Source organism: Pseudoliparis swirei, chromosome 3, assembly GCF_029220125.1.
Source record: "Pseudoliparis swirei isolate HS2019 ecotype Mariana Trench chromosome 3, NWPU_hadal_v1, whole genome shotgun sequence".
In the NCBI taxonomy this organism is placed as follows: Eukaryota; Metazoa; Chordata; class Actinopteri; order Perciformes; family Liparidae; genus Pseudoliparis; species Pseudoliparis swirei.
This window is the reverse complement of record NC_079390.1, coordinates 13,449,222-13,470,806: the sequence shown is the minus strand read 5'-3', so window position 1 is coordinate 13,470,806 and position 21,585 is coordinate 13,449,222. Positions and strand designations below refer to the sequence as shown.

The following is a 21,585-nucleotide window of genomic DNA, read 5'->3' as shown; positions in this document are numbered from 1 at the left end:
ATCTTCGTTCAAAGGGAGCATTTCACTGACTAGTTTTATTGGGACATCGGACAACTACAGAAGTTTGGCATCCTCGGTTAGTTGTTGGAAAACAGCGCCATCTTCAGGGAGCAAGGCGTGAAGTCTAAATGATGCAACTGATGCAGAGCATTGCCCTGAAAACACACTTTACTTAGAATGATGCAACCGCTTCCTCCAGGATGTCATGTCCTCACTGGTAAATATATATTTATCTGTCCTCTCGTATTTGGTGGACAGCTGCAGAGACATGCTTTATGTCTCCTATAGTCCTATAATGAGGCGACATAAAACACGTCTTTATAAAGCCACAAGGGGCACTGTAGGGTAGTTTGTTACGTACCATAATAAGTAAACTATATTTATATTTATTTATATATATTGATTTAAATATATATAGTTTACTTATTATATATATTAGATAAGACCAGCTGTGGTCGTATGAAAGATTGTATTTAGACACAGAGAATAATTGTGTTTTATTCCTTTTTCCTTCTCTGTATTACTTCCGGTTCAGAGGTCATAGTTAAGAAAGGTCAATGTGTCCTTCCGCACGTGTGTCCGGTGAGCTTGCAGCAGCAGTAACAGGGAGCTAGCCGGCTGTTGTGTGCTGTCTAAACGTATTTACTCCGTCTTACACACCTTTACGTGTTGTTACGTTACAGTCATGCTGAAGTCCGTTGTCCGTGTGGTGGGAGCCGCTGTTCGCATTTGCTCAGCCACGACGTCCACAGCCCGAGCGCTGCCACTCAGCTGCCCCACACTGTGCGCTCCTAGCTCGGCGACAACTCGGCCCTTCACCCGGTCTCTCTGGATGCTGAACAGCAAAGGAGCCTCGTCGGACTACCGGCCCAAGCTGTTCAGCGCTAAAGCATTGAACCCCTTGGTGTCGTGTGGATGTGGAGGGCTGCACACAGAAGGTAACGTTCGCGTGCTTCGTATCGAGAAATGTATTAACCTCCACGGCGTGAGAGCAACACGGTGCAGCGGTAGAGAAGTGGCTCCGTGACCTGAGTGTTCTCATTTCTAAGGACACTTAAACGCACCACCAGCCTGTCGGTATTGAAGTCAGCACCATCGACCACCCACTGTAACTTCACTGTAAACGGTTACGTTAGCATTCACCTTGAAGGACTGTTCAGCTATCCTCACCAGAATAAGTAGAAAGACAACTTTATAAAAAAAGTGAGTGTTGCAAAGAAGTCATATCTTTGTATATATAAATGCAATATAAATGCACTTATATTATGCGTAATTGCAATTACATAGTAGATTGAATTACTATAGCAGATAATCAGTCACGCATTAACGTGTGCATCTTCTGTTTATGTTGGGATCCAAAACAATTTTTTAAAGCTTTTAATTCTAATAAATGCAGTAAAGCATTGTATTTATGGTTTGATAGTGACTTGTAATGAAACACCGGCCATGCATAATCTAATATCAGGAGGAAAAGCTGCATTAAAGTTGTCAGAGGATCAGTGCTCTCCAGATCAAGGGAACCTAATGAAACACGTTGCATGGTCAGAAGGGAGGTTGCAAGTGAAACTCGCAAACATTGGATTTTCCTCCACCAATTTAGTCATAATTATATAAATTGTTATACGGTTTCTTTCTTTTTTCCAACAGGTGACAAAGCATTTGGCGCTTTCCTGTCTGATGAAATCAAAGAGGAGGCAACGATCCAGAAAAGCAAGACCCTCCCTAAGATGTCTGGAGGATGGGAGCTGGAGATGAACGGCACGGAGGCCAAACTCTCGAGGAATGTTGCTGGAGAAAAGTGAGGCTGACGCAGTCTAAGACTATCAAATCCTTGGTGACCTTGTGGGCACGCTAATGAGCTGCTGTGCTGGTTTTTCTTTTTCTTTCTTCTTTTACAGAATCACTGTCACATTCAATGTCAACAACAGTATCCCTCCGAACTTTGAGGAGGAGGCAGCAGATCAAGGACGGCAGAAGTCGGCAGCACCAGAAGAAGAGGTGAGTTATAATGGTCCTGTTGGTTGAAAATGTATCTGAAATGTGAGCAGTCATGGGGAGAAAATGAATGAACATTACAAAGATTCTCATTTCTTAACAGGAAGATATTGTGTCGACGCCCAACTTTGTTGTCGAAGTAACAAAACAGGCTGCAAAACATTCCCTCGTGTTTGACTGCCATTTCCCTGAAGACGAGGTAAGTGCACAGGCGGCGATCGCTCACGCTGCCTCCGCCATGTCAGGCCGTTTGATTTTCACAGCAGCATGTCTCTGATCTTTAATCTGACAGTTTTGAGTTGCATAGAAAATTGTGGATATGCGTTTTTGCAGATGAGTCACGGTGAAGGAGAGGAGGAGAGCGACATCTTCGCCATTCGCGAGGTTAGCTTCCAGCCCGAAGGCGACACCGACTGGAAGGAGACCAGCTACACGCTCAGCACGGACTCTCTGGACTGGGTGAGATTTGAGGCCGTAACGGAGATTAATAATACTCATGACGGCCGCTCACGAAGCCGATGACCGCCGTGTTCACTGGCGATACCTTCTCATCGCTGCTGCTTTCCCAGGCCCTGTACGACCACCTGATGGACTTCCTGGCCGACCGGGGGATCGACAACACCTTCGCCGACGAGCTGATGGAGCTGAGCACTGCCGCCGAGCACCAAGAGTACATCAAGTTCCTGGAAGACCTCCAAGGCTTTGTCAAATGTAACTAATGCTAGTTAGATGCTGAAATTCACTTTCTTCCATACACATCCCGGCGAAGTCAGAGGTATGCAACTCCAGTCATGTTGCGAGAGACTGATGACCACTTGCTTTTGTGTCTGTGGCGTGTTGCAGCAGTTGTCACATTTGGCTGCGAGTGTGTTCTCCTTATTTAACTGTGATGTTATTTTTCTGTAAGTTAAATGAAAGTTTTAAATTAAAATATACAAAGGTCATGACTGTACAGAAACCATCTTTGTTCATAGCAGGGGCCCTTTGACGTGCTCCAGTCTGTATTTGGGGAATATCCGAACGCCAATAAAGGGATATTTCTCTCGTATAGTGTGAACTCTAAAACTAAACTCCATGAAAATGTTTACATAATCAGTGTGTTAACATGTGAGACCATCTGGTTCCACAGCTTGAGTCTTCTTGCCTCTCGCTGGCTTTTAAGGGAATTCACTTTGACTGATTGTTGATTTGATTCACCATAAAATGTGAAGTCTAATTATGAATGGCATGCATTAGGATGTCTTCTGAGGATGTGAGAACGGTGTCCAATAAAACAGTTTGATAATAACGGATGCTTTTCTTCTGTCGATTAGAGAATTGGAAATGCCGAAGGGGGCCAAGCTACATTAATTTAAACACGTCAAAGTGCAAACGCATATAGAAATCCTCCAGATTAAGCACAATTAAAGCAGTTATGACTGGTGTTAAGGCCAGAATTAAATCCGAGCACAGCTCCAGACTCACTCGAATATATAAAAGTAAAATTTAAACCTTGTGATTGACCGCAGAAGCAGGAAAATTCTGGATGTCAACGGTCAGGTGACCTCGCTAAACAATATGTATTTATCCATAACTCAAGAATTTATAAGAAATTCATGACATACTTTGAATTTGTATCGCGCTTTTCTAGACACTCAATTTAACACAAATGTCTAATGTGATAAAACTGACCACGTCCAAAAGGTCAACGTCATGCGCAACGTCGTGTTCAGCAGAAACACCTTTCTGGACAGATCAGACGGTGAAGCGGAGCCCCTGATCTCTGTTGTCCCCTTCTCAATCATGTTGGTCCATGTGTGTTTGACATCCTACGTTTACACATTGAAGACGTTCTGTCAGACTTTCACCTGATATCAATACATTGAGCCTCAAGGTAGATACATTTAGAGAATTACATTTGTCAAATACTTGATGAATATGAATGTTACCTTTCACATATTTGAAATTGAAATGGTATCCTAGATACAGGGAGAATAGCTTACTACTGTGTAACTACTGTTATGAACAAGCTATAAGACTATGTTTTGTATATTTCATTCAAACAGGTCAAACTGAAGTATTCCGGGGAGATTATGAGATCAAAAAGGTTTCAGAGCATCCTAATAATGCTAAAGATGGTTATATTAATAATTACCATCTTCAGTGAGTGATGGTGAAGAGGACTTTACCTCCAAAGGAAGTTGACACAATGATAGCATCTGCCTCTTGCACAACAGTCCACACAGACACACACACACGCGCGCGCGCGCATCGTGTCCTGAGCCGTGTCGTGCGGGAGACAGTTGTCTCTCAGCTGACAGATGAGGGGCCTCGGTGCCGCCGGAGACAGCGGAGTCTGTGAAGAAGAAGAAGAAGAAGACAAAGACGAAGAAGACGGGGGGAGTCAGTTGAGGGGAAAGTTCACAGTCGGTCGACAACTGCGCGCCATGGCGGGCAAAGGGAGAGTGTGTCCGGCCGGCCGCAGCCAGCCGCCCCACAACTCCTCGGACTCGGACTCAGAGGCGGACGGCGGACCCGTCCGGGTGTTCTTCGGCACCGGGCTGCCCGCCGGCTCTTTCCCGTGCAGCCAGGTGATCCACAGCGGGCACTTCATGGTGTCGTGCCCGCACAGCGACTCCGCGCCGCGCGGCAGGAAGAGCGGCGGCTCCACGAGATACGACTTCGACACGGTGAACAGGACGTGGTGCCAGACGTACCGCTACGGCCCGCTGAGCTCCGGGAGCCTGAGCATCGACCCCACGCTGACCCGCCTGTTCGACTGCATGTCCCTGGCCTACAGGTGGGTCACGTTCTCCTTCCTTCCACTTGGATTTATTCATGACGCTGTGGATACATGATCTGAGTGAAGGGAGATCTTAGAATGCAGTCATTTTCATATTGTATTATTCAAATATTAAACGGTACACATTAATCATAAATAGCTGACCTATAATTGAAATGCCCCCCCCCCCCCTCCATCTGGAGTTCTTACATACGTTTTATTGTGTGCCAAAAACTGCCCACTGTGTAGACTAAGAGCTCTGTGTATGAATACGTTTTAACAGGTTTCCCAGCACAGGTGTGTTGGGAGAGGGACTTCACTGTCTCTTGTGCAACAGCCTGGAAAATATACACTGAAAGCTGGACTTTGATTCTAGTTGGCAGCCCTGGAAATAAAGATTACTGTGTCACATGAGGGAAAGAGAGAGGCCATGCTCAAAATATGTTTATTATTATTATTATTATTATTATTATTATGTATTACGCACATGTAAAACAGACACATGAACACCCAAATATGCATTCACATCTCTCCCTGCGTTTTTAAAAGAGCAAGTTTTTCTGATTTGTTTTTCTGATTTGAAAGATGAGTGCTTGATAAAGTTTCGTCCTTTTTGTTGACAACTTGTTCAAAAGAGTTGCCATCGACCTTTGGCCAAAAGAAGAGGTATTTTGTTCTGCCGTGTTTTTTTTATGGTTTGATGACAGTTGCACAATAACACCAGAGCCATGAGTTGTTACCAGTAACAGACCACAAAATACATTTTTATGATAGGCTTTAACATTAATGACTTAAAAACTATAAACTCTGCACTCCGTTTATAAAAAAAACAACCTGTCAAGTATATCGACTATGATGTGAACCACGGTGACTTGCTCTGCCGCACAGCATTTGTCATTAACCATGGCGTTAATAGGTCTCCAGTGATAATGCCGTCTCGGCTGGTTCGCAGTGTGTGTCGTGCCGCGCTGTCGCTCCATTAAAAGCTTGTTGGAAATGATTCCCCCGGGCTTCCTAGCAACTCTCCGAGCACCTCGCATTAGGAGGCCTCTTCCTCAGCACTCAGCAGGCTCAGGGACGCTGGAAAAAAAGGTGCAAACAGCCTGACAGTGGACCGGTGTATGATTGGGCACTATTAGTCAAAACCAGGACAGGTTTCTAACAGGGGCTAATGAATATTTTCCACTTTAGAATAAAACAGTGTCTGTCCCTCTGTCACTGTGCATCGAACATCGGCCTTTTCCCATTTGTACAAATTGCGTGTTTTCTGATTGATTGTGTGTTTTGTTTGCAGCGCGAAGATATTCTCCCCCAAGTGGAAGTCTTTTAAGGGTCTGCGGTTGCTGTGGAGGGATAAGATCCGTCTGAACAATGCCATCTGGAGAGCTTGGTTCATTCAGTGTGAGTCCAGTACTGTCCATGAAGGAGGGCATCGGGGGGTCAAACGCAGCAGAAAGTGCTCGGCGGAAGCTAGGAACAAATTAGCGACAAGACATAAATGAGGAGTCGAATATGAAGTCGGCGTAGTACACACATTAATTCCCCCCCCTGTTGTATGTGCTGTGTGTAGATGTGGAGAAGAGGAAGAGCTCAGTGTGCGGGTTCGTCACGCCGCTGGAGGGCATGGAGTCGGATTCAAATCGCAAACCTGAAGTGAGCGACTGAAGCGCGAGCAGGCTTCATTTTTTCAACTGCACGTTATTACAAATTCAATTAAATAAAACATTTGTATTTACACTTTGATGAGCTTCGTCATGCACGTCTTATGCTTCGGTGTTTCTGCATCATGTCAACAGGCAATTGTCCTAGAGGGCAGCTACTGGAAGCGAAGGATTGAGGTGGTGATCAAGGAGTACCACAAGTGGAGGATTTACTATAAGAAGAGGGTGAGCACTATTTTTATTTTATAGAACACATATTTCATCTTGGATAGTTTCAGTCGTGTTCAACCTGTATTCTACCTTCAGGTCCCTCAGGTCAGCTGACTTGGGGCTCCTGATTGCCTGAGATCCAAACTTAAAGGGAAAGTTCACCCAAAAATCCAAAATAGATATTTTTCCTCTTCCCTGTAGCTCTATTGATCAATCTAGATCGTTTTGGGTTGAGTCGACTAGTAAATAAATATATAAAATATGAATAAAAAATAAAATATCGTTTTTAAAGAATTCTGGGTACTAGATGTCATTCAGGATCTGGGGCTCAAAGCGACACTAGAATGTGTGGTTCAGACAATAAAATGTCTGGACGCTATTGGATGGATTAGCGCAACATTAGCTACCTTTATTCGAGGTCCTGAGAGGATGACTTCTGAGGACTTAAGGAGACAGGAGATATCTTGACGTTACGATTAGCGCCACCAGCAGATCAAAGGTTTAACTTATATCTCTCCATCTACTTGGGCAGCACGGTGGCTCAGTGGTGAGCGCTGTTGCCTCCCAGCAAGAAGGCCCTGGGTTCGAATCCCGGTCGTCCCGGTCCTTTCTGTGTGGAGTTTGCATGTTCTCCTCGTGTCTGCGTGGGTTTACTCCGGGTCCTCCGGTTCCCCCCACCATCATAAAGACATACATGCACCGCATCGTATGGATGTGAATGAGTGTTGGTGGTGGTCGGAGGGGCCGTAGGCGCTGATTGGCTGCCACGCTTCTGTCAGTCTGCCCCAGGGCAGCTGTGGCTACTGATGTAGCTTACCACCACCGGTATGACTGTGTGTGTGTATGGCTACTGGACTCTGAACTGTAAAGCGAATTCGGGTACTTAGAGAAGAGCTATATAAGACTAAGACTGAGGATTATTACTTACCGGATATAGGCTTTGTTTAAATGTTCATGGTTCCTGCATGATATATACATAAATAACTTTAGTCATCCCATTAGTTTCCCTCATGATGAATTGTTATGAAATATAATTATGTCCAACACTGTCTAAAGACACGACCATCAGCCTCAGCTGCACGTTGTGTTCAGTGCTAACTAGAACATGCTAGCGTGCTAACATGCTGAAATAAGATGCGTTTTATGAGCATTATGAAAAGTATTTATTTTCTTTTTCTTTACAGCTTCAGAAAAAGAAGGATGATATTCTGTCGATGCTCCAAGAGGTATGACAAAGCCCTGCATTTACATTATTCTGATACTTTCTGTACGATTTGGACCAACAGCAGTCGAATATTGGTTTTGAGCCCTGAAAACCGAGTTGGCCGACTGACCCAGGCTTGTGTGTTTTGGTGACCTTTTAACATTGTTTACTTTTAAATCCAGTTGCAGCTCAACATATGATCGTCAAAATCCTCCATGCGGCTATTTTAAGCACGTGGTACTCACCCTCCTCCGCTCACTGGAGAGGCAAAGAGGGGATGAAAACAAAAAGCAGAAAAACCGAAATGTGCGTCACGGCCCGGCATTTGCAGGGAATTGACACATATTGATTGCAAGCAGCGACAATACCCCCACCACCCTTTCAGGCTTCATCTTTATTCAAGTGGAATAGCTGCAGAACTTAATGTCACTTCATCAAATCTGACCCACTTACATGCAGCGGGCGGAGGGGCGACGTCACCGCGACACACAAGCAGACAGAGCATCCGGAGGAAAACAAGGGGGAGAGGGAGGGATCCCTCATTCATGATTGTATTCACATGGCAATGTGGCATGTGCAGTCACAGCCCACTGGGCGGCCGTCTCATCCCACTACTTCCTCTTCCACCTTCGGCATGATGGCCCTTAGATCTACCGTCCCAAGTCTGGGTATTAACTCAGGTTAAAGTTAATCTCTGTTTGTCTGGAGCCTAAACTGTTCATGTATTGAGCCGCTCTTCATGGAGCACATATCAGCACGACGATGGCAGGTCAAAGATCACTGAACCAGGTTGTTTATTCTCTGTTTTCCCAAAGCGTTATCTCGCCTTTCTCCTCACAGATAACATCCAGTGGCTATAGAAAAAAAAAGAGTTCAGTAAAACCCAGGGTTTGTTTTTGTAACGTTGGGGTTTATTTCAGTTTTCTTTTAACAGGCTTTCTCAACCCTCAAAGCCCGGTCTAAATTCTCTCTAATTTGCGCTGCAAATCATCCATGATGATTTACTATACTCATCCAATAAGAGAAAAACCAAGACCTGCCAAGTTACCAAATCAGGTCATATACAGTATTACAGGGAAGCTGGCCAATGACTTGGACGAGGAGCAATAAGTTCAATATAGTTGAAGCAGTCACTTAAAGTCAGCTTTAGACGGGTCATTTTAAATGTATGGATGTATTAGGACTGTGCCAGTCTTAGGCTTTTTAGATGAATTACTTGAAACGGATCGATGCTGTGTGGAACAAACTAACCGTCTTTAAAAAGGGAAGTAAAGTCAAGTTTGTTTCTCACCAGGAAACACATCCAAAAGTATTCAGTGATAGTAAATGGTAAATGGACCTGTACTTGTATATCTCTTATCTAGTCTTCCGACCTGACATCATTCACCTATTCATACCTATTCAGACCCTGATGGGAGAAGCTACAGTTCCACCTGTACATCAGTAACTAGCATTCACACACATTCACACACTGTAGGCAGTTACGGGAGCAATGTTGGGGTTAAGTGTCTGGCCAAAGGACACATTGACATGGGTTAGCGGAGCCGGGGAACGAACCGCCGATCAAGGCTGACCCTGCTGAATAAAAAAAGTAGAGTAAATATTGCCCATCGGAAGTGATGGATGCGTGCATGTATATTTTCTTCTTCAGCCGAGTCCGAGGCAGCAGCCGCTTGTGTTGGTTGGGGGCCTCGGGCCTCGCTGTTGAAATTAGGTCAGGGACAAAAGGCTGCTGCTCTTATTGGAATGGTGAGACATCAAAATAACGAATTGAACAAAGCCGAGATAATGATAACCTCTAGGAGGTTAGTGTTTTTGAACAATATGTCAAAAGTGCTTTTTCATCATGCCCTGCTCGAAGGCGCACACACACACACACGCACACACACACGCAACCACACCAATCTTACTCAATGTCTACTTGCACACACTTGTACCCTTGCTCAAAGAAAAACAAATCGAGAGGCAAATGAATAAATGACAAGAGGGGATGTCGTGAGCTTAGACGTAATCAAAATAGTTTCCGGCTCTATCTGAGCTTCCCTATAAATGTCGCGTCAGAGTTGGAAGTGGAGGCTAAAGAAAAGGAGAGGCTGAAGAAAAGCAGATCAAACCGAGAGGGGAAAGGACCGCAGCGACTGAGTGTTTTACTGAGGAGAGAACATTACATGTTGCATGATGTGATAGTGGAAGAAATGTCACAATATGTGTGTTTCTGTGTGTAAGAGGGTGTAAATTGTGTTTTTGAGAGTTGGCATTGTCATATTTTTAAGGGCTCGTGGGTTCACTTACTTTGCATAACTAAACAATTTATTTAAGGAGCTTTAGCTGCTTTTAACGGGACCTTTTCACACCATCTGCTGGTCATGTACAACTCCATCAGTGCACTACTTTGCCCGTTCAGTCCTCTTCGTAGGGAGCCCTCAGACGGACAGATAAGTGCTCGACCCGTCACTAGAAGTGGATTCTAAGTTGATCTCTGGCTGATGTGCTCCAGGGTCAAATCTGCCAGGCCAAGCTGGAGAAATGGTCCAATCACATGTACCAGGAGCCTGAGGCAGCGCCGGTGGAGGTCCACATGTTTGACCTGGACTGCCTCCTGTCCGACATCTCCGACACACTGTTCACCATGACGCAGAAGCCGTGTCCCTGGGCCGGTGACCGACACGACAGTGAGTAGTCAGCACATTTGCAGATGTTGATTATGATTATGGACAATAGTGGCTTTTGAGCTGCAGTAATACATATCTTTATTTTCATTACTTTGATGTTATAGACATTTTCCAAGAGGCTTCTATATATATTTTTTTTTAAATATATTTTTATATTTGGAAATATTGTTAGGCACATAACACAGCAAACATGCACTTCATCTGACATTTCCATTGTATTCTATCTTTTTCTTGACATATACAAACAGACAACAACCCCACCCCTCCCACTGGTACACCCACCTAGAGTACAGGAAAATAAATACATACAAATAAATAAAAATATTCAATTCAGTTTATTTTGTATAGCCCAATCTTACAAATTACAAATTTGCCTCAGAGTGCTTTACAATCTGTACACATACGACATCCCTGTCCCAGGACCTCACATCGGATCAGGAAAAACTCCCCAGAAATAGACAAAAAAACGTTCACAGGAAAAAAAGGAAAGAAACCTTCAGGAGAGCAACAGAGTACGATCCCTCTCCAGGATGGACAGAAACAATAGATATCATGTGTACAGAAGGAATCATTACAGAGTTACAACACATTCAATAAATATGACAGTTCGTAGTCGGCATGGACCACGACCCAGACCTCCATGACCCAGCCAGGTCCAATGGACCCTATGAGACATGATGTCACAACGACTCCGGGGAGGAAGCAGAGTTACTAATGTGCAATGGAGAGATGTAAATCCATTCATAATAATAATTATAATAATAATACATTTATTTTATAAGGCGCCTTTCAAGGCACTCAAGGTCGCCGTACAACACATTAAAAACAGTTAAGACAACCGAAGAGCAGCGGCAGCTAAACGCGCCAGCGTTCACTCCCGGAAGTGACGTAAAGGATGAAAGATTACAGCACAAGGAGGGAGAAAAGAGGAGAGAGGTGCTCAGTGTATCCTAAACGTCCCCCAGCAGCCTATAAGCCGATAGCAGCATCTCCAGGGGCTGGACCAGGTGAACCTGATTCAGTCCGAACTATAAGCGCTATCGAAGAGGTACGTCTTCACTCTACTCTTAAACGAGGTGACTGTGTCTGCCCCCTGGACTGAAGGTGGAAGCTGGTTCCATACAAGAGGAGCTTGATAACTGAAGGCTCCCATCCTACTTTGTAAGACTCTAGGGACCACATCTGCACGTAGACACACCTGCATCACTCTACACAGCAAACAGTAATCAGATCACACAAACATATCCACAAACTAAATGACAACAGGTTTGGCCAGTAGGCAGAAACCAGAGCGCACAAATGATTGCCCATCCAACAGTCAGATTAATACATGAATGTTTTGCCTACGTTTTGTCATTTGGTGCAGCTGATGGGTCACGTGGGTCAGTCGATGGAACCCTCCCTACGAATAAGGAAATACTCTATGATGAGAGAATAAAAAGCACACACAATACGGCAGACGATTAACAGATGGACTCACTCATATTTATCCCTCCCTCTCATGTCTGATATGATGTTTTCTTCATCCTCAGCGTACACCAGTAATGCTGATATTATCCAGCCAGGTCTGACTCTGCAGCCCAACCTGGATGATTTCATGGATATACCAGGTACCCTCTTGCACTTCTGTCAGTCAGTCTGTCTGTCTGTCTGTCTGTCTGTTGGATCTTAACATGTTGTTATAGAATGGCAGCAGATCGATATTGCTTCAGCTTTATACGAGTATCCATCCACTATGTTCTGTTTGTAACATCATTTAACATTCAACAACGTGCGGCATAATACGCTTAATAGTTGATCGAACACGTTTGAACTGACCCTGGGAAGAGGAACCGATATTTTTTACAGTCATTAATCGTTAACTTTAATGACAGTTCGACAGGCCACATCTGTATTCACATTTTACCCCCCGCCCCCCCAGACACAATGCAAAACAAAAGTATTTTTCCATTAAGTCTTCAAAGCTGAATTTCAAATTCAATTGCAGAGATTAACTTTTTACATAACGTAATACATGACATAAATAAGTTCTTGATTGACACTCCTTTGTTTATGTGCTGTGTCTGCAGTAATGTCCGTCAGAGGGTTGAGCGAGGAGAATGAGGAAGTGGAAGAGAAAGTATTCCACCTCAACCCTCGGCTCTGACCGAGTATGAGGCCAATGAATAAATCGAAGGACTGGGAGATACTGTGCAAGAAGTTATGATTGTTAATTCAAGTTTCTACGATCAATATTTTCCGAATAACGATGAATAGCAGGCAGCTGTTATCAGCCAACAAGCTCTGATGAACACATTGCACTCTGTCTGCTCAGCACCAGACAGCAGACGGACACATTTGGGGACTCGCTGGTGAACGCAGCGGAGCATTTAGCAGCTGAAGGGCCACATATGCACTGCTGCATATCTTGCTGAGTAGTTTCACACCACTGGAGGGACATGTGCGTCCTCGTGTGCGACACAAACCGAACGGGGAGCCACCAGGCGGGAACCTCCGGGTCTGAAAAGTGAAGTCGATGCCGATGTGCCGAAACGTGCATTCTCTCTAACGGTCATCAGGGGGCGACTCCTGTGGTTGCAGAAGTCTGATTGTATAGAAGTCAATGAGAACTTTCTGGGGATTTATTTGGATTTATTTATTAAGTCTAAAGTTCTAAACAGCATGATGTTTATTCAAAACAAGATGGTGACGGTCAAAATGTGGAAGTCAAGGCTTCATAACTGAGGTCCATAAACCAACGTGTGATGTCATAGGGAATACGTCTACTTCTTATATATAGCCTTCGGCAACAAGCGCTACCAGAGGTCAAACACTCTCCAGGGAAACCTTTAAAATGGGAAATCATGTCGGTGTGCGCTCAAAGCTTGTTTCTGCTGCCTCCAAGGGGACAGAAAATCAGCCCATGCAGTATAACGTGAAACTTTAGGAAAATCCAGGATCAAATGTTGCAGCAACAATTTAATTAAACAATAAGTTTGAATAAAATGTGAATACACCTGTTTTGGTGTGATATAATTAATTTACCAATCACATGATTTATTTTTTCGAAATAAATACTTGTCAATGCGGCAAGGAGACTCAGGAGCAGGTCGAAGTTCAGCTCCTCGCCATGGGGCGCAGAGGCCGTGGTTGTTTCCGGCCTTTGTGTGCCTGTGGCTTCAAGTCAGCCTTTGTAACCCACAGACACCCAGTGGCACTGCTGCAACACAATGTGTGTGTGTGTGTGTGTGTGTGTGTGTGTGTGGCTGTTTGTTCTCACAGTGTCCTGAGGGGTCAGCGGCCCGCCTCTCCCATTGGTCTTAAGACCCAGAGAGCTAGTCAGTGTCCGTCAGAGCGGCGCAGTTTACTCTATGCAGAGTGCTTCTCTGAAGTGGGAATACGGAGGCCTCTTCTGAGGCATGTCAGTGGTTTCTCTTCACTGAGGTGAAAACAGACACACTGGTATGTATCCGCAGATTTGCCTTGTGCCTACAGAGCTTGTGGTACACTGGATTCCCGCTGCTGTATACGTGCACGTTAGCTCCAATGAGCCGAAAACAAAGTTCTTTCGACTGAAGCAAGTGAGTTCACGTTCGCCTCCTCAACTGGTCAATAAAAGAAAGCAGGTTTGAATTCGGTGCAGTGAGATAGGAAGACATAGTTTTGCTCACATGGCAGCTTGGCACATTCATTTGCCAGCGCGACTCCAAAAGCATGTGACCTGGCAGGTGGGGCACATACCTTGAATGACCAACCACACTTCACTGTGTTCTGGACGGTGACTCGTTGTATGACATGCGATTGCCCTGAAATGTGATATCAAACTGCAGACGGCCAGTTACAATTCCAGGCTTGTTTCAGCCGCACCTGTTATAGAAGAAAAGCATTTTATTTTCTATAAATACTGCATTATATCCCTATTCCTATTTTCATTCTATTCCCTTTTACTGCAAAGCACCTGGTGCTGCACTTGTATAAAACATGCCAAACAAAACATTTTTACAATGATAAATGATACTATAATAATAATAAAATGACTTATTCTAATACAATGTCATTATTATTATTATTATCATTATTATTATTTTGTGGGGTTTTAATTTCCACCATGTCTTGCATTCTATGTATTCTATCTCAGTTTAATGAAAAATGGTATCTAATTTAATCAAATAGATTTTCTTCTTATTATTATATCCCAATTAGAATTTTCATTATGTCTTTTTTCCACTTATTGCAAAGCTTTTTTTTTTTGTACGACACCATTTTCTCCTTTTATGAAGTTTAGTTAAATGACTGTAATGAAAGCACGGCCATGGTGACCATACAGTAGATTACATCATATCATAAGGGCTCTTTTGTGAACAAGTAATATCGATATATTATGAGTAAAGCACAACGTTAAAGCTTACTCAACCTGTTCATGTGTGTGTATTTTGTTGCCACCTTCTTGACAAACGGTGCAGCTAGATATGAGGTGGCTGCATGTGTTGTGTCATTAAAGCTTGAGTTTGCAGTTAATTCAACTGTACTTGTACCTCATAGTATGTGTGTGTGTGTGTGTGTGTGTGTGTGTGTGCTTCTCCCAGATATCTTTATGAACTACCGGGGCCAGCCCACTGAGCAGACGGCTTTTGCTGACTGTGGCTATTTCGAGATCGCGCCCAGCGCATCGTTTGCTCCGCTTCCCTCCTTTGTGGTGACGACTCCTCAGCTTCTCATCGACACGCAGCTGGCCCAGGTACTGCTGGTGTGAACGGCTCCTCCATCTTGTGACATGTACTGTTTCATGAAATACTTCATCGGCAAACCGACGGTGCTACTGTTCACTCCGTAAAGCAGATTGAATCTTTCTCTTGCAGCCCAATCTGTCGTCTGACACTTTGCCTCCGCCCTCCTCCTCCAATACCCGGCCGGACCAGGCCTGCGGTGAATACCACACGTCTGGTGTCCTATCGGGAGCCATGCCCTACGGACATCAATCATACCTCGATCCAGCTGTTTCTATAGCATTCACCACGAGCATCGAGCAGCCGGCCTCTTCAAGTATCCCCTTCCTGTACCCGTTGCCATGCCACAAGTTTGGTTTCTACACAACCACCAGCGTGACCCCCACGGTCATCACACACACCGCCTCCACCATGGGGGCTCCTGGCTACCCTCACACAGGGGACACGTACCCCCAGGCCCCCTGCCACTCTCTCGGTTACCCGGAGGCCGTGTCGGAGCCGGCTCACGCGGCGCTGCCCTCCGGCACCGCGGCCCACTGCTTCTCGGTCCCGGAGCAGGTGGCCGTCACGGGGGTCAGAGGGAAGCACAAGCAAAAGACGGGAGGGGTGAAAACAGTCGGCGCCTCCGTGGTGCCGGCTAACTCCCCGTCCACTGCGCCCACAGCCAGCAGCTGCCTGGCGAAGCTGCTCTCCTCCAGCGCCTGTGAACGTGAGTCCATTTGTGTGTCTTGTTCTTACTTTAACAGCAGATATTAATCGGAATCGTGTTTCTGTAAGGAAAAAATGAGTAAACGGTTGTTTTTGTGCTTTCAGAGAAGCCACCGCTGGGATTTAATACTTCTTTAGTGACAGCCAAAGGTCAGAGGTCATCATCACCCAGCTCCTCGGTGAGCGGTGTTAATTTTCTTATTACATTTTTTATTTAAAGGGGACCATGTACAGTTAAAACTTATATGTCAACATTAGCTTCAGCTAATTTGCATCTGTGGTCCCTTGACATTTGTGTCGGAAACTGGCTTGTTTAAGAACCGAGATGTTAAAACAACACACTGCGGTTTTTACAGAGAAATGCTGTGCCAAACTATTTCTTGGCCGGACACATTGAATGTACGGAATATACAAACAAGATAGAGTGGCGTTAATGAGTGACATCAGAGGTGCTAGGAGGTAGATTTCATTATCTTCAGGCACATCTGAGGTAGCTCCTAAACCTTTGTTCCCAAGTACCGTCCGAAATTCCACACGAGGATCCTATTTAATTTAATTTTGTACGTCCGAAACTTTACTGTGAAACAAATAGTATGAGAGTTGCATGCTATTTCCAAAGAGATATTGCTCAGGACACTATGCCAGCATTAATATCCCACAATGCAATGCAGTAGCAATGGCAATGTTAGTTATAGACAACGGCAGGCAGCTCTGTAACAACAATAACGTTTCAATTTCAGTATAAGACCTGACTTTTCTCGACGTGATATATTGTTTAAATTACTTTAGACTTTATGATTCTCGCAAATCCTCATTTGGTCACATGGGGTTGACACGGGTTTCCATGGTTATCTCCAACAGGCAAGCAGGCTCTCAGGAAGCAACGCGGTAATGACAGTTCAGAGATACATTCTTGTACATTGATATTCACACGTATTCACAAGTATTTTGAGCATGTAAAGAAATCTCTTTTCAGCAGCTGCACCAGGTTCAAGCCATTCACGATATGATTTAGTAGGCTGACTAATGTATGTAGAGTAGTTTTAATAAAATGGATTTTCATATCCACTAAATGTGATTGGTGTACATTTGTCACACAGTCTGACATGGATCTATGATATGGCAAAGTAGTATGGTATTGTATAATATATGGTGACCTTGTGTGTTGCCTAGCAGTCAAGAAGCAGCGCTCATGCCGTCGGGGCTTCATCGCAGCTGCAGCACGGAGCTGGTTGGCCAGCGCTGACGCCTCTGCACAGTCAGACCGCCCCCCTGGGTCACAGCTCACCCCACGGCAGCACCTCCAGAGGCCTGGACGTGCCCGTCCTGCTCACCCACGGCTTAACGCTCCTCATTCCCAAGACCGAGAAAGTATCTCCCGTCCAGCTCTACGGCGCGGACAGGAGCAGCCTCACAGGTATGCTCCAAAACCAGTGACCACTGACACTTGTCAGGTTGGTGCAATGGTAGAATGTACACGGTCAAACAATAGGCCTGTATCTCCGCAGAGATATTCATGATCCATTTCTTTTATTAATGACTGCGTGGTTATAAAATAGACACAACTTTTTTAATATTTAAGGGGTCATTTTTCTTACGATTCAGTTTAGCTGTCATGCAAAGAGAAAATAATACATACATAAATTAGATTGCAAAGGAAATAAATAAAGGAATTATTACAAAGGTAACTAAATAAAGAATAAAATTAAAATAAATATCAATTCATGCCTCATTTTATTAATTAGTGTCTACATTTATTTTGTATATTATTTTAATATTTATAACGGCATATTAATTAATTAATCAAGTCATTGATTTATTTTGTGTTGCTTTCGTCCTCAACAGTTGAGGTCATCCAATTGTCCTGCAAATATCAAATACAACGCATAGATATTACAACCTCTCTTTCTTTTAGTTAATTTTCCAGGACACACAGGTCAAACGTCACCACCAAACCCTTTGGATCAAACCTCCAACCCCGAGTCCACACACTCATGTTTCTCTGGACACGGAAAGATAGAATCAAGTAAGGTATGACATACTGTCTCATTTTATCAACTTATTTGTGTTTTCATAGTACAGCGTGGCATTGGATATATTTATATTTATTTATTTAGATTTATATATATATATATATATATATAGAGATACACATTTGTCCTAGCATGTGAATCTGGGTGTGACATGATATGTGCATATTTCTACACTGCATACGTTATCTGCAGCAAACAGAGAGCAGGAGGATAACTCACATCTCGGCTGAGCAGAAGAGGCGCTTCAACATCAAACTGGGTTTTGACACGTTACATAACCTTGTGACAACGCTGAGCTCTCAGCCAAGCATAAAGGTACCGTGAAAAAGACGTTCAGCTGCATTAGAGATAGATGTGATGAGAGGAGGGGGCGTCGCCAGCGTTGAAGTGGAAGGACGTACGCGAATACAGCAACAATTTAGAAGATATGTGAATAACTGTGGTAGTGACATGTGGGGATCCCTCTTGTCTGCTGGCACAGATCAGCAAAGCCACCACACTGCAGAAGACTGCCGAGTACATCAGTAAGATGCAGCAGGAGAGAGCTCAGCTGCACGAGGAGGCTCAGAGACTCAGAGAGGAGATCCAGGTCCTGAACTCTGCCGTCAAGTGAGACTTTTAACCATGCTTGACTTCCCTAGTGTGTGTGTGTATTTATGTATTGATGTATTTATGCATGAATGTGTGCAGGCATGGAAGTGTGTTCACATCCATTAGGATTGGGGGGATATTTATGGGTCAGTATGAACAGTAGGAATGATCACAGCAAGTCAGACTCTTCCATGTACATTTGGGTGCCTGACTACGGAACTTGAAACCTCTTCTTTAATATCCCATCCTGGTGTATTTATTTTATATATATATATATATATACACATACGAAGATGCGCCACACTGCTTTGTTGACTGTGTGTTTTCTCTCTTCATGCAGCGCGTGCCAGCAGCAGCTGCCGGCCACCGGTGTGCCCATCACACGGCAGCGCTTTGACCACATGAGGCAGAAGTTCCGAGACTACGTCCAGGCACAGACGCTGCGAAACTGGAAATTTTGGATCGTATCCTTTTTTGAATGTAGATCTGACCAGAGGTCAACTCAAACAGCCACAAACGCAACAAAAAACAGGATTTCTTTCTTCCTGTGCATAAAACACAGAACGTGACTATAATAGTTGTTGGGTACTGAGTACGCTCATCTATTCCTGTGTGGGGCTCTTATGTGTCTGTACTTTGCAGTCAGTGACTGCAGCATCAACCAGCTTCTTCAGACTTTGGAAGGGATATGACATTTTGTTTGTTTGACTTTGAATGCAAATGAACTAATTACACAGAGCCTTATGCCAATCCTGAAGGAAACAGAGAGGGATGTCTGTTTTTAAAATGTAGCACGTAAATGGAGATTCACTTTTGGTGAAATAGAAATAGTAAGAAACCAAAAGATGGAGTCTGTAGAGATCTATGTGTGCTAATGTAGTTGTAATGTCTTCAAAGCGGTTCATCTGGGGCATCTCAGTGTAATCGGGCAGAAAAATAAATATATCGAACCGCTGAAATAATGAATCGAAAACATAAAGTTCTCCAAGAGGATCTTTTCTCTTCAGAGTCAAGATAAGAGGTTATACCCTATATTTGACTGCTCACTGTTTTGTTGTTGACCACTAGTTCAGTGCCGCTTCCAAAACAATGAGCCACTTGCAGTGTTGTGAGTGAAAGTCGGATGATATTGTAATATGTTTTCTTGTTACTGTCAACAAATCCCACGAAAAGACCAAAACCAACAATAAATTGGTTCCGGGAACATGTCCGATATACAGCATATCTTATTCCTCTGTGTATAAAATACTTTCTAATTTCTACCTTTTTTTTACGTGCAAAAATTACGTTAATTAATCTTCTATTTAAAAAAGGTACATTTAAACAAATCCTGTAACATCCAGACGGGACACATTTACACACAGCACAGCAGGGTTGCCCTTTAATCAGAGGGTCGGCGGTTCAAAAGCTCCTCCCATCAGTGTATGAATGGGTGAATGATGCCATGTCGTGTTAAAGCGCTTTGAGTGGTTGGAGGACTAGAAAAGAGCTATACAAGTACATTTACATATCATATCCTAGACATAAGACATTCTCATAAAAGTCATGATTTCTTCATACGTTTTTAAAGTATTTTTGGTGTGAAAACAATGTTGTTTTGCTTTTGGGGGCGAGCTGTACTTTTAATATCAATTAAGTAACGTTCTGAAAACAAGATATTTTCCTCAACCCGTTATCAGTTCAGCATCATCATCGAGCCGCTGTTCGAGTCCTACAATGGAATGGTGTCCACTGCCAGCGTGGAGGACTTGTGTCGATCCACTCTGTCCTGGCTGGACCAGCACTGCTCCCTGCCTGCCCTGAGGCCCAGTGAGTGCAGCACAACGCAGATCCAAACCCATTGTCTTCCTCCGCGTCATCGTCATGGTTCCTTCCCACTGGCTATAATCTGTGTTTCATCGTCTCCCTGCTTGTCCCCCGCAGTGGTTCTGAGTTCACTCCGTATCCTGAGTACCACCACGGACATCTTGACGGACCCCAGCCTGGTGCCGGAGCAGGCCACCCTTGCGGTCACCCGGGGTAACCCCGCCGCCGCCCTGGACCACTCCTTACAGCCCGCCACTCGGGACAATGTACAGCCCATGTGACCGAGGAGAACAGACTCAGGGGAAACTTAGCTGGAGTCCAGCATAACGCACAGAGGAGCACGAGTCCGAGGAGAGCCTGTGGGATGGTTTGAAAAGACGCAACGCTCCTCTCCCAGACTTTCGAAGATGCGGTCCCTTTCCAAACAAAACTCACCAGCTGCAAAAAGAATGGATTCCAGTACTCCCATAAAAAACATACTATTTGTGATTCATGCTTAAATTATTGTAGAAGCAGAATATACTTACTATATGCTACACGTTGTCTCTCAGCCTCATGCGTTTTCTTTGGTTAAGCAAAATGTTCAGATGAAGTTCAGTCACTGTGAAAAGCTTTAATTTATGTTTCTGCATTTATTATTAATTCCTTTAACATCTCAGGTTGTCTTTTTTTCCATCACATTTATTAGTGTCTCAGATTACGGACATTTTCTCGGCACACTATGTCTCACTGCATCTCTCATACTTATCCCACGTTGTATTGGGTGTCACACACCAGTGCTAATGTGAAGTAAGAGAAAAATAGGTAGCTTTAGAAGGCAGGGGTTATTTCAGAATAGTAAGTTAAGTGGTTCTCAAAGTGCAGTTTGCAGACCATCGGGGCTCCTTGAAGAGGCCCAGAGAGTCCCCACTAAAATTATAGAGCAGTGGCTCTCGACCATTTTGTGTGATGTACCCTCTGTGAAATATTGTTTCAGCCAAGTACCCCCTAACCAGCGCAAACCATTTTTTAGTTGAAAAAAGAGATGTAATATGGATGGCGCTGTGCCATCAGTGTCTGATTTAGTATAGAATATATACAATTCAGTTTATGAATTAACACTTTATTGAATATTTAATAAATTAAATTTTTTAAAGGATGCTAGTTTTAAATATATATATATACAGGACTGTCTCAGAAAATTAGAATATTGTGATGAAGTTCTTTATTTTCTGTAATGCAATTCAAAAAACAAAAAT

General features: G+C 43.9%; 2 protein-coding genes across 3 annotated transcripts; both read left to right on the top strand.

The window, feature by feature from the left end:
• The first annotated feature begins 582 nt into the window (after positions 1-582).
• On the top strand, positions 583-3,283 carry c1qbp (complement component 1, q subcomponent binding protein). Its single transcript, XM_056439646.1, has 6 exons — positions 583-938; positions 1,648-1,798; positions 1,899-1,998; positions 2,099-2,194; positions 2,329-2,454; positions 2,565-3,283. Exons 1-6 carry the CDS (start codon positions 686-688, stop codon positions 2,712-2,714), a joined length of 876 nt encoding a protein of 291 aa, XP_056295621.1. The 5' UTR covers positions 583-685; the 3' UTR covers positions 2,715-3,283.
• Positions 3,284-4,086: 803 nt separating this feature from the next.
• On the top strand, positions 4,087-21,002 carry LOC130209735 (carbohydrate-responsive element-binding protein). 2 transcript variants are annotated; one of them, XM_056439546.1, is made up of 17 exons: positions 4,087-4,774; positions 6,051-6,157; positions 6,327-6,409; positions 6,553-6,642; positions 7,812-7,853; positions 10,329-10,503; positions 12,036-12,113; positions 15,069-15,220; positions 15,342-15,918; positions 16,023-16,096; positions 17,091-17,334; positions 17,833-17,948; positions 18,143-18,265; positions 18,432-18,559; positions 18,882-19,005; positions 20,221-20,350; positions 20,465-21,002. In XM_056439546.1, the coding sequence occupies exons 1-17, from the start codon at positions 4,296-4,298 to the stop codon at positions 20,626-20,628; spliced, it is 2,886 nt and encodes a 961-aa protein (XP_056295521.1). In that variant the 5' UTR covers positions 4,087-4,295; the 3' UTR covers positions 20,629-21,002. The 2 variants fall into 2 exon arrangements, with proteins under 2 accessions (XP_056295521.1, XP_056295529.1); XM_056439554.1 differs by having other exon boundaries at positions 4,088-4,774; positions 17,094-17,334.
• The last annotated feature ends 583 nt before the right edge of the window (positions 21,003-21,585 follow it).

Coding starts and splice junctions, on each gene's coding strand:
- c1qbp (XM_056439646.1), top strand. CDS start 686: ATGCTGAAGTCCGTTGTCCGTGTGGTGGGAGCCGCTGTTCGCATTTGC. Junction 939..1,647: donor TGGAGGGCTGCACACAGAAG/GTAACGTTCGCG, acceptor TTTTTCCAACAG/GTGACAAAGCATTTGGCGCT. Junction 1,999..2,098: donor CGGCAGCACCAGAAGAAGAG/GTGAGTTATAAT, acceptor ATTTCTTAACAG/GAAGATATTGTGTCGACGCC.
- LOC130209735 (XM_056439546.1), top strand. CDS start 4,296: ATGAGGGGCCTCGGTGCCGCCGGAGACAGCGGAGTCTGTGAAGAAGAA. Junction 6,643..7,811: donor GGATTTACTATAAGAAGAGG/GTGAGCACTATT, acceptor TTTTCTTTACAG/CTTCAGAAAAAGAAGGATGA. Junction 17,335..17,832: donor GGACAGGAGCAGCCTCACAG/GTATGCTCCAAA, acceptor TCTTTCTTTTAG/TTAATTTTCCAGGACACACA.